Source organism: Balaenoptera borealis, assembly GCF_965194805.1.
Source record: "Balaenoptera borealis genome assembly, chromosome: 5".
Taxonomy (NCBI): domain Eukaryota; kingdom Metazoa; phylum Chordata; class Mammalia; order Artiodactyla; family Balaenopteridae; genus Balaenoptera; species Balaenoptera borealis.
In genome coordinates, this window is record NC_138862.1 from 134,817,576 (window position 1) to 134,830,481 (window position 12,906).

At 37.4% G+C, this 12,906-nt stretch overlaps 1 protein-coding gene across 7 annotated transcripts in view; it reads right to left on the minus strand.

Annotated features, from left to right (window-relative positions):
- Positions 1-1,491: 1,491 nt before the first annotated feature.
- ATP2C1 (ATPase secretory pathway Ca2+ transporting 1) overlaps positions 1,492-12,906 on the minus strand; it is a 117,679-nt gene continuing 106,264 nt past the window's right edge. For all 7 annotated transcript variants that reach the window (XM_082392649.1, XM_082392648.1, XM_082392652.1 and 4 more), the window contains 8 exons: positions 10,701-10,751; positions 9,602-9,768; positions 8,232-8,300; positions 7,484-7,600; positions 6,527-6,674; positions 5,900-5,995; positions 4,293-4,434; positions 1,492-3,445 (listed from right to left, as the gene is read on the minus strand). In XM_082392649.1, the coding sequence (XP_082248775.1) occupies positions 3,315-3,445; positions 4,293-4,434; positions 5,900-5,995; positions 6,527-6,674; positions 7,484-7,600; positions 8,232-8,300; positions 9,602-9,768; positions 10,701-10,751 (921 nt within the window). In that variant the 3' untranslated portion in view covers positions 1,492-3,314. The remainder of the gene's footprint in view (positions 3,446-4,292; positions 4,435-5,899; positions 5,996-6,526; positions 6,675-7,483; positions 7,601-8,231; positions 8,301-9,601; positions 9,769-10,700; positions 10,752-12,906) is intronic.

The following is a 12,906-nucleotide window of genomic DNA, read 5'->3' on the forward strand; positions in this document are numbered from 1 at the left end:
GGGGCAGCACTTACCACTGTACCACATATATTTCACTTTGGTTTCCAGAGTTAAGACTGAGAACTTCCCAAATCTAAACCTACCAAAATATTTGCAGACTATTATACCTACATTAATATCAAGGATTGGTTAACCATTATCCATTATTAACAATAACTAACTCTGAAAACCAAACCCCGAAACCCAACAAGAGTTAATAGTCATACCAAGTGCTAACTGATCTCAAGGAAGCTTAATTATCAGGATAATCTGTCTGTCTAGTCCCATACCAGTTAGGATTAACATTTATCCACACCGTGTTTTAGTATGCAAATCAGCTACTGTTCAGATTGCAACTTAATCGAAAAAGGCATTTCAAAGATTTCCAAATGCCAATCTCAAGGGAAACTTCCAGTAAAATGTGTGCTGGATTCATTTTACTGTATGTGTATTTTTAAAATAAATGTGCAAAGACCACTACTAACTTTCAACAGACAGCCTGTTAACAGTTATATCCTCAGCTAACCCAGCCCATGAGCTCTTGAAGGGCAGGGATGCCACCACCTTTCTATTCCTAGTACATTCTAGGTACTAAAGAAAAGTTTACTGAAATGACAATTAATTCATCCATTTAAATTGAGTGAGTCATACGTAGAAGTAAAATGCACATGAATTGCCAAGTGACAAAGGCAGAAAGCAAGGTAAAGTTAACTAAGGTTCTTAGATCTTATATTTATTGTTTGCCACCAATTCATTTCACTGAGAGGCTGTCATATGGCCAGTGCTCACTTTACTTAGGTACTATATGAAAGAGATCAAAACTTGAAATGACTTCACAAAGATTACCCATGTAAAAGATGTACCTTGCATGGGTATGAAAGGTAAAAAATGTGTTTTATCCTTGTGGGTATGGTTACTGCTATTAAATGAAGTCTGTGTCCTGAGGGGGTAGGTTTTTTTAGGTTGCCTGGTTTCAGGCTGTTCCATTTCTGGGTCATGCAATGCCCAGCAAAAATCTGAGAGAACATGCTAAGCCTTGTTCCTCTGCCGCCAGTTTGAATCATTTGAGGGTTATCTACCTAGTTGGTGAATTAAAGCTCCTTTTCTTCCCTGATATTTAATCACTTTGAAGTCAAAAAACTTCATGAGGTAGTCTAACAGGGAAAAATCACATAAGTTAGTATTGTTAGGGACTCTAGCAAGTCCCAGGGCCAGGAAATGGGGAGAAGTTTAAAATTTAGATACTAGTGCATTTGAATTATCCATGCTAATTCTGATAATATGCTATGTAAAATACATACACAGACCCTAATTTGTTGTTTTACTATGGGAAATCTGTTATACAGATGTAGTATATCTGAATCGTACATTTCACTTCTTTTTAAATCACAGATTCAATGTACTGTGAGTACTGCCTAATTTCTGTTATCTTCAACATCCATATGATTTTAATGTTAACAGTCCCAACTGGAAGAACATTAACTTATGAAAATAAATCATTCTGGGGGAAGGTTTAAAATCTGAACAATAAGATAGGCACATTTATTTCATATGAGTCATACTCTGAACGTAAAATGCAAAGCAAAAGATTGACGTGCACTTCATATTTCAAGTCCTTGTAACAGAGAAGAAAACTCATTACAAAACTTAGATATGATACATCACCATCATTAAAGATAAAGTTGATTAGACAATGGTTTCCATGTACATTTGACTAGCCTTAAAGAGTAAAGCAGAATACACTGCAGATATCTCAGGTCCTTATATTAAACTGTTTCAGTAACAAGACTCAAAGAATAGGTATCTTTCCTATCGTTCACAACAGTACTGCAGTGCTAACAGTGCAGTTTAATATTGCTGATAAAAACTAGAGAGCGATTTATCCTCACAGTTTAAAAAATTAAGAATAATTATAAAATGCAAAATTCAGTGACTTCAGGAAGAATTAAACATGTAAGAATTTGAGACCCGTTTCTGTTTCAGAGAGAAATATTCAACAGGAAAATGTATTTCTAATTTTGAATTTCTGGCCCAAATTTGCCACACACTCAAAACAAATTACCTATACCTCATCCAGCTATTACAAAAACTGATGGCATTCCAGGAGAAAATCTATCTATTTCTCTAGCACGCCCAGTGAAGCAGAACAAGGCAGAGGACAATGGTGGAAGCAGGAGAGAGGCAGGCTCCGGGCTGTGCTGCAACCTAGGCCCCAAAGCTGCAGATACACGAAGAGTAAAGGTCAGCACAGAATCTTCCACTTATACTCTGCTTCATAAACCATCTGTTTAGGTTTGGGGCTTTTTTATTCTTTAAGTTTACCACTCTATACTTCATAAGAAAGATTTTTTTAAAGTACACATAAAAAGACATTAAGAAGTAATAAAATTCAGATATTCAGGTGAGGTACTTAGATTTATATTTAGGAGATGACTTTGTCAAGGCGATACTTGACAAAGTATGTATTGATATTTAACTCTAAAAGAAGGCATAACACATTAACATAATCTGCTATAAATATCAGCCCAACCAGTCTTAAATTTTTTTGACTCCATGACTAAGTGTTAATTACAGACATGGCTACCCTACCTAGAATGCCACTCCACAGCCCTGTATTAATTGTGCTAGACCAAAGACTCATACCAAAAACAAAAGAAGAAGAAAAAGGCAACCATTTACACTTACTAAGAAAAGCAAACATTTACTTCAAATTGCAGTATAGGCTTTTCAATCACAAAAAGAAAGAAAAGAACAGTGATCTGACAGTGGTCACATCCTGTGCAAAAAACTTGAGATACAAAAATGGTAACACAAGGTAGCTGAGCTGCTTACACTGCAGGAAAAGGAAATACAGTAGCTGAAATATGGCACTCCTGGGAATCAACTTCTAAACCAAACAGAATGCCTTTGAAATGATTAAATTTATTTGTGTATTAGTAAGAAAGCCCCACCACCATAAATAGTACAATATTTAAAAATTAAAAAAAAATCATATTTATCTAGGATAGATTGTATATTTGAACTGTTAGACCTCTTTAAGTGCAGAAGGTGGTTCAGGTTTTGCTTGTTTTTTAAATTAAATAACTGCCCATACACTTTACGAAGTTCCACTCAATCGCAAAAGCCAATTTCAATCAAGGAATATGTTATCAAAGTTGCATAATTTCATTTGGGACTGTCAGCAGGTTAAAGTCTCAAATCAAGTCTTCAACACTCATTTTTAGTCAATAAAAAGTTCAAAAGTTCTCAAATCTTCATTATCCTCTTGAACTTGCCCTTCTAAATGATCCTCAGACTGCAATTCCTAGTTTGCAAATAAAAGAATGCAATATGCATCATACTTCAAGAAAAGACGATGATGTCGAGCTAACAGGCTTCTGGATCTTCTCCCTGCTCCTTTCAACCTTCTTGATAATTTCTGCCACTATGCACACTGACGAGGTGAGACCCAGAAGAAACAGCAAATCTGCAAGAGAAAGTAAGTTGGGTTTTACAATTCTTTAAACTTACAGTTGCAGAGCGTAATAACTTATGTTTTTCTAGCATTTTACCACAGCTTTTAAAATACATTATTTCTCAACCATTCCACAAAGTAGCCACAATCGGCCTGAAATTAAAATCTTGAAATTAAACTATTTCAACTCTAAGGTAAACTTTAACTTACAGCAAAAAAATACAGTGATTCATAAATATCCAAATTACCTTTAAAAACCCAGGAATTAGAACTAGCATTATCATAAAATGCGTCCGTTCTCACACTTACATAGGAAGATTAACTTTTAAATGTACTGTATGGTGATGCATTTAATGCACAGTCTGTGAAAGAATAATGACTGTCTTCACATCAGCTTAATAAAACTCTTAGGGCTGTTATTTCATAAAATAATGTGCAAATTAGCAAATAAGAATAGGAAAATGTTAGTTTAACAATCAAAATGGTAATTTTAAAGAAGAGCCATTTGGTTTTCAGTGAGCTTAAATCTAGTTTTTTCTTCATACAAGATTAAAAAGTTATAAACTACAATTACTCTGTAACACGTTTTGATTTGCTATCTTTCAGAATCACCAAATATGATTTTGACAAGTGACAACCTACAAAAAATTAACAAGAAAAAAATTACAAAAAAAGTTTAAAACCTAGAGTTGGGAGAGTGACTCCCCTAAACATTTCCAAATGAGAAAACAGAGCACACACATTTTTCAAAGCAAGCCACTTATTTCACTTTTTAAAAGAAAATTCTTCTTAGAACAAATGCATGAGAAAATACAACTCATTTATAATATGTAAATTATAAAGATAACATTTCCCTTACCCAGTATACTTAGGCTCTCGGTCTGAAAAACTTTCTGAAGTGGAGGAAAGTAAATAACTAATAACTGTCCCATGATGGATCCAAGAACTGCGTAGCAAAACATTTTATTACTGCAGAGTCCAATCTCAAACACAGATTTGGTCTGTTGGCAGAGCACAGAGTTCAGTTATTACTCCTTGGTCACAGAAACAACTTCTTTATTATTACACTCACCTCCAGTTTTTAGTAAGCTGGACTGAATTCTACAATAGTAGTACCATGAAATCTCTAAATTTTAACTATTATTTTGGAATAATTTAGATGGAATAGGGTAAATTTTAAAGCAGCGTCTCTTCATCAAGGGCTTTAAGGGTGATGCTATTAAAAAAATAAAGACCACAGAAACTTCCTTTAGTCCTCCAAAGCATAAGAAACTTTATTTGTATATGATAATTTTGCTAAATCATTTCTATCATTCATTAAGGTACATAATCTAAAAACCTTTCTCGAAGAATGGACTTAGTTACGTGTGTAGTGACAAAGTAAAAATGCCTTCCATAAAACAAAAACCAAATACTAAAGCTTCTTCAAAAATTAGTCTAAGTTAATGACAATTCACTGTACTTGGAAAGTTCTAGCATGGTGAACGGTAATAGATATAGTTAAGGATTTATATGGTGCTCTTAAATTGAAATGAACAGTCAGGCCTCAAATGTAGCTAGTTTCCAAGAACAACATGCTCTGAAAAAGTACCATTAGGTTCTAGCCCATTATTTTCTAACAAAGCATTTCAATCAAGAGAAGGTAATCCAGGGCTTCCCTGGTGGCGCAGTGGTTAAGAATCCGCCTGCCAACGCAGGGGACACGGGTTTGAGCCCTGGTCTAGGAGGTTCCCACATGCCACGGAGCAACTAGGCCCATGCGCAACTACTGAGCCTGCGCTCTAGAGCCCGTGAGCCACAACTACTGAGCCCGCGTGCCTAGAGCCTGTGCTCCGCAACGGGAGAAGCCACCGCAGTGAGAAGCCCGCGCACCATAACCGAGAGTAGCCCCCACTCGCCGCAACTAGAGAAAGCCCACGCGCAGCAACGGGGACCCAACTCAGCCAACGATAAATAAATTATTTTTTTTAAAAAAAGAGAGAGAAGGCAATCCACCTTAAGATAAAGCATGGGAAGAAAAGAAAATTTTAAATGTCCTAAGCTTTGACACACTGATGGAAATAATGAGAAAAAGTTAATATGCACAAAACTGTTCCTGGACTTCTAACAATACTTGCTTCTATAATGAGGCTAATAACATCTTAGCAGAAGCCATGAGCTTTGTCCTATCCTCAGATAATGTTAACTTGAACCTATCATAGCTACAGATAATAAGAAAATGAAAAGAAGAAAAATCAGGTGATGACACCTGTGATTTACTTTGATGTCCTAGCCAAAGTTAAGGCTTATTTCCCCAAATGCCCCATCCCTCTTAGGACACATTTTGGAGGCACATGTTTGTAGGAAGGCTATATCCGGGGCTGTAACCATGGCTACAAAAGCAAGCAAAGCTAAAAACCCTGCCCACTTACAATTAGAGAGTACCCTACCCAATTGGATTAGTCAGCTAAGATCACCTAAGCATACCTGGGATCTGGAACTTAGCGCATTGAACATGTCAAAAAACACAAAGCATGTGAAGGTCATTGTTGTATCCCGAGGTGTTATCACATTGTCTCGCAGCTGTCGAGAGGAAAGAAGATTTTCAGCTGGCTGAATTTAATGAACAAATACTACATGCTTTTAAAGGGTTAATATTTTCTTCCTCTCAGAATGAAATAGCTTTAGTTTAAGATATAAAACATATAAGCAACCTAAATTTCCCATACACCATTTAAATAAGTCACCTAATAAATAGCTGTAGTCTACATAAAGTAAAAAGTCTTTTCCCAAACCATAAACTGGATATTAAAAGAACTTTTTTTGATGACATGAAAGTAGCTATATTAAAGACTCAGATTTTCTACCTTCTTCCCAAATTTTCATGTTAATTTTTATTGTATCTGATACTTCTCTGCAGATTTAAATAACTCTAATATATAAATCAGGAATTCTATTAACCCATAAATACTGAAATCAAGCTATTTTTAAATGTTTTTATTCTATTTTTGAAAGAGCTCTCCTAACTTCCAGCCTTCTGCTTAATACACAAAAATAACCGAGTCCTACTGTACAGAATGAATATTAATAAAGCAGCTTATCCAGTGAGTATACCTCCCTCCAGAAGACAAACAAAGTCCCACAAACAATGATTATTGAGGAAACAAGTATTTTAAGTATCAGGTTTTTGGTCAAAATGCTGTCCTTCCAGTTGCGTGGAGGTTTACGAATGACATCTTTATCCACTGGTTCTACTCCAAGGCTTCAAAACAAACAGAAAAGTGAATTAAAGTTTTAAGTAAGATTTGGATTTATTACATTCACAACTTCATTGACCTCAATTATCCCGGAAACGAAATGTCTTCTTTTGGAAACAGAATGTTGAATCATGAAGAAAACCTTGGCTATGATCACTTGAAAATAACCAAAGATTTTATCACTCTTTCCTTTTTTGTTTATTTGGCACAGTTTGGGAGGGGACTGATAATCAAATTCAAAAAATTGCCCAATTTCATTTACATATAGCTTTACTTATTCCAAATATGGCCTGAAATATATGACCTACCAACTGGACTTTGAACTATCTTTCATGCAAGGAAGTTTCAACTAGGATAATTTGTTGTAATGGTCACTGACATGTATCACTCTGTGTTGGGAAAGCAACATCTAGGGCCCCATTATTATACAAGAAGATACTTAGATGCTTAGGTCCTTCAATACTTTCCCAAAGTCTCTAAGACTGACAACAGAACCTTGGTAACAGCACTAAAGCCAGAGATTTCTCCATTACAACCTATTCTAAGAAACAAAAAGCTTACTTCGAGGACGGGGACTGCAACTGTTCCCTCCTCTGTTCTCAACTTAAGGCTGGGCATCTAACAGCCTAAAAGCTCAGATCATAATGCATGAATGAGCACTCCAAGAGAATAAATGATATGCTCACATCACACAATTTATAACAAACACAATGCTGCAGAGATTTCCAACGCTATCCGTGATGAAGTCTTAGAGCTTAATTATCAGGATAGCATGCCATCCTTGTCTTTCTAATTTACATGAGAAAACTCTCACCTCTGAGCTGGAGGTCCATCCATAATAATATTGATCCACAAAATCTGCATGGCATTGAGAGGATTGGGAAAGTTCATTAATGTAGCCAGTGAGATTAAAGTTAACGCTGCTATACTCCTATCGAAAGAAAGAGTCATTTTAAAAAATGTGTCAGCATAGTATATAGTTCTTGCTAATTTTATGAAATCACTTTCTTAGCATTTAAAACTCTCATGTTACTACTGTTCTTTTAAAGGAAGCCCGTATTTCCAAGTAATCTACTGCTTCATTAGTGTGAATATTTTGAAGCTAAGAGTTAACCCTTATGATCTACAGCATTTTAATAAAGGACTTCCAAATAGAGGAAGAATTTTTTTAAATTGAGTTCAGATAACAGTTAACAGTTTCAATGATATTTTTGTAACTGTTTTTTGACTACAGAAAAGCCCTTCTACTTTTGGAAAAATATACCAAGAAGAAACATTAAAATTTGACACCCCTTTCTTAGTTATTTCAGGGCTATTAAATAAGCCACAAAGGTTTATATATTTTGATGATGATACAGACAAATAATTATCACATTTAGAACCTCTTTATCATGCCATTTTTAGATTTAGGACAGAATTCAATTTTCACACTGGAAAACTTTTACATATGAACAACCCTCAGAAACAGAGCCCAGAAGCCTGTAGGCATTCTGCTTGAATTCTACTTTGCAAATAATTTATCTGTAAGACCCATAAGTTTGTCACAACTTCTTACAACTTACGTGCTCAGCTGGAATCTAACAAAATTTTTAATGTTATTATAAATCCCTTTACCCTCCTCAATTGCAGACCTGAAAGTTAAAAATAAAATTAGGTGAGAAAATATTATCACAGAAAAATGAGGATACATCAATACTGTGGAACTAATTTTGAAAACAAATTTCCAACTGATAAAACACATACATCAATAAGAGAATCTATTATTTTCTTCACATAATTAAAACTAGAAAAAAAAAAGGAAACACTACTGTGGCAAGGAATTGAAGTCTGGCCTGCTACACTCTACCCGAACGAATTTCACAACACAGTAATTTTTATTCTTAAAAAGGCATTTCAACATTAAAATCACATCTTGTGTTTCTACACAAGAGACAATAATACACATTTATAATACTAAAATAATGATCTTCTTTACCCCTCCAAGTTTATTTTTCTTCAAGATACAAGATGCATGCATGGTAAGGGGTTAATTTAATGTAGGTCAGAAATTAAATGGCAATGAGACATATAAAACTTATAGAATTTAAGCCATCTGTTGCTCCTACACACAATTAGATACATGTTGTACCAGAATTATAAAAAGAATATGGTTTACAAAGATTCATGTAAATTCTCTCATTCATTTTGCTCAACCTAGGAAAATATGTGTTTTATAAACATATTGCCCTATCTTCCAAGATTTTTATACAATTCTAAGAATGGAAATTAAGTATCTTATATCTTTTTAAGAGCCTAGCAATTCTGGGTCCTGAGGGCCCACATGCTCCACTTGAGGCCACAATGGGTTAATGAGGCACACAGGGCATCACTGAACTAAGACTTAGATCATTCAAGAGGTGATTATCAAGTGACCTCCACCTGAACACTGTGAAACAACCAGCAGGTACTGCAGAAGAATCTTAAAGCAATTAGAAACTGTGGATGAAACAAATCTATTCAAATGATAAATTGCATCATTAGTAACATGAACAATTCCTGACATAAGGAAACAGATATGGATGGGATCTTTATTTATAATACTTACTGTAAGGCCAGGCATATGCTTATTCCTGTGAGCCTGAATTTAACTAGAATAAAGGCCACATGAAGGTTCACTGCTGTATTTGTCACAACACTAGTGGCCAGGAAATGTGACACTTGGCTGGTACTCAGTAATATTTCTTAAATGAATAGCCCTGCCATTTATTATGTCCATTCCATACAAATAATTTTCCCCCAAACTACACACTAGTACACAAAATAAGATTAATTAATCTAGTAAAAAAGTTTAGTTTATCCAATGTCTAAAACTGCTAAACTCTTTTCTATGAATGGGGTGCAAGAAAGGATGGGAGGAGACTCTGTGATGTGCATTCATTGAAGGAAAACTTACATGATGGTTTGGAAATCATCATCCACCAGGATCATGTCTGCTGCCTCTTTGCAAACATCTGTGCCAGTCTGACCCATTGCAACTCCAATGTCTGCAGCCTTCAGAGCGACTGCATCATTTACTCCATCTCCTGTCATGGCCACAACCGACCCGTTCTTCTGCAGAGACTGGGGGCGGGAGGGGAGAAGCGGGAGGGAGGAATTCTGATTAAAATGTTGCTTCCACACAGATAAGGGGATAAACAAATCCTCTCTCTTTTTCTTTCTCACATAATTAAAGACTGGAAATAAAACAATCACTTTTTCAATAAACTTCAATAAATATATGGAGGTCTTAAGATAAAGCTTAGAAAAAGCTGCCATTAATATTTCCATGTGTGAAAATTCTGTGTGTAAAGCCTGATGAAGAGTCAATTACACAGTTGTTCTCAGGGAAATTTTGTCTCCCAGGGGACATCTGGCAATGTCTGGAGACATTTCTGATTGTCATGACTTCAGGGACGCTACTGGCATCTAAAGGACAGGAGCCGGGGATGCTGCTAAACTTACAACACACAGGACAGCCCCTCACAACGAAGAATTATCCAGCCCACAGTGTCTCAGTGCCAAGGCCGAGAAACCGTGACCTCAGTACCATGGAGCACTACTGTGATGAGTAAGTCCATGAACTGATGGTACCATGTCAGCTGCTTTGTATGTATTTGACTAACATAAATAATCACAGCCCTTTAAACACTGTTCACACTCTCAAAACATTTTTTTCTTGCTGTGTTTATTCAGTTTCTAAGTAATTATTCCTATTCACACCGGGATGATTTGGCTATAGCCTCCTGTCAGAACATATTTCTACATTATTCAAATGTTTAAAGAAGGTTGTATTTGCAGATATTTCCTTAAAGTTTTCTTCTACATCTTCCTTTGCAAACTAAATTCTCTATTAATGTTTCCATCTCAGGCTTTAAAAAACCACCTGTTTTGCTTCACAATACTTCTGACTTTAATGCTCTACCAATATTTGCAGTAGTAATGCAAACATAATGAAAGACAAGCAGTAGCATTTTGGATACAGAGATAAAACAGTGTGATTCTTAGACACCCACCTTAATAATTTTCATCTTGTGCCTTGGACTAGCTCTGTAAAATACTGCAACCTGTTAAAACACGGGACACACTAAAAATCTTCAACATTAAGAAATATCAGAATAACCTATGCACTTATAACTAAGAATATATTTTAAATTATCAATTTAAACTGTCTGTATTTTGCCACAGAGATCAAACTTAAGAATATGCCATACATTTGTTAGGACACTCATTTGACAGGGTCATTTCAAATTTTTAGGTACTATAAGAAATACACAATCTAAACAATTTACCCAGTTTATCCCATTATGTTTAAGCTCTGAAGAGAAAACAGCCTTATTCTTGAAACGTTCAGAGACAGACAAAGGAAAAACTCTCCTGCCTGCATCGGCTTCCTCAACACTGACACAACTAAAATGGCCTCTTCCCTTTGTCCTGTCTTCAGGAGATTTAAAGAACAGCTGCTTCTCAACGTCCCTCGAGCCTTTTTTTGTTAAGCACTATGAAGTGTCTGCGCATGCTCTTCTACTCAGGTTAATCCATCAGGCTCTCTCTCCTCCACTGTGTCTCCACCTGCTTATACCATCTTCTCTCTCCAAAGAATATATTTAATCCCTTTTCCTGATCCCATCTCCTGGTCTCCTGAAACCCTCCCACTGTGCCCCAGTCATCGACAAATCCCCTGGCCCTCCACTCTTACCCACACTGCTCTAACCTAATTTATCCACAAGACAGGGACTGTTCCCACAGTCCTCTCCAATAGCACCACCAGCAGAGCACAGAGGGGGCAGGTGCCCTCCATTCCCTTCTTCAGTCACACATCCTCGGTTCTGAATGTCACAGAAGACTGTACCTTCACTCCCTGTGGTCAGTCACTGCTCCCGAGGCCACCCTCCATGTTTCACAGGAATCTGTAACCACTGCCTCCCATCAGTCTTTCCAACACCCCCGAGCCAGGTGACCTTAATACCCACGTAACCCACCGTTCTCTTTCCTACTCTCCTAGAGGACGGGTCCACACTAGTTTTCTCTCCTCATGCTTCCAATTTATCCCCTTCCCCAGCCTCACTCTCAGCTGACAACCTTGTTTTCTGCTTCAAAGAAAACAGAGTCAGGAGAAAACTTCCACAACTCCCACCATCCAATAGCTGTATCCAGACAGTATCCCTCCTTCTCTCCTTTTACTACAAATGAACAAGGTGAATATGTTTCTAGTGCAGGTCAAATATCCCACCTTCTTACCAATCAGAAATTTTCCCCCCCTTGTATCAAAATTTTTCCCTTGCTGCTGCACCTTTACCATCATTATACAAACATGTTGTTATTCCTTCCATTTAAAGAAAAACAAAACCAAAAACTTCCCTTCCTATCTCAGCTGTTACCCTCCTTTCCCCTTCTCTTTATAAGCGAAACTCCTCTAGGGAGCTGCCTGTACTGCTGTCTCCCATCTCTCTCTTCCACTCTCTCCTGAATCCCTCCTAATTAGGCTGCTACCCCCACCCCTGCACTGAAAGCTCTAATCAAGAGCACCAAAGACTCCCCGCATTGCTGACACCAGTGCCATCTCTCACGTGACTTAATCCCGCACGCAGCCGATTACTCCCTCCTCCTGAGGCGCCCTCTTCTCCTGGCTTCAGGACCACCCTACACTCTCCTGCTCCTCCTCCTACCTCTCCAGCGGCTCCTCTTGTGCAGGTTCCCCCAGGCCTCCCTGAAGTCTACACGTTGGAGTGTTCTAGAACTCAGTTCTTGGGCTCTTTATAATATAAGAGGTCTCTCCCTAGGGGATCTCATCCCACCTTAGAAATCTGGCTTTTATTTATATGCCTTTTTGTCTCTTCTGAAATCCAGATTGATAAAACTAATCCACCTACCTACTCCACATTTGCTCTTGGACATCCCATCTCAGACTTAAACATCCCACACAGAACCCCTGTTACTTCCCCAAACACATGCTCCCTCACATCCTCTGCCAATGGCAAGTGCACTCTTGCAATGGCTCAGGCTCTAAATCTGGGGAGCCACCCTGATTCCTCCTCTTCTCCCACATGCCACACGCAGTTTGGCCCCATCCTCAAATATATCCACACTTCAACCTCCTTACTCAAACATCGAAACCCACTGCCAACACGCTGGGTTAAAAACATAAGTCAAACCACACTGTCCTGTGCTGAAAGCCCTCCAAAAACCTCCTGTCCCTCTCAGGACAACTGAATGGTGCCC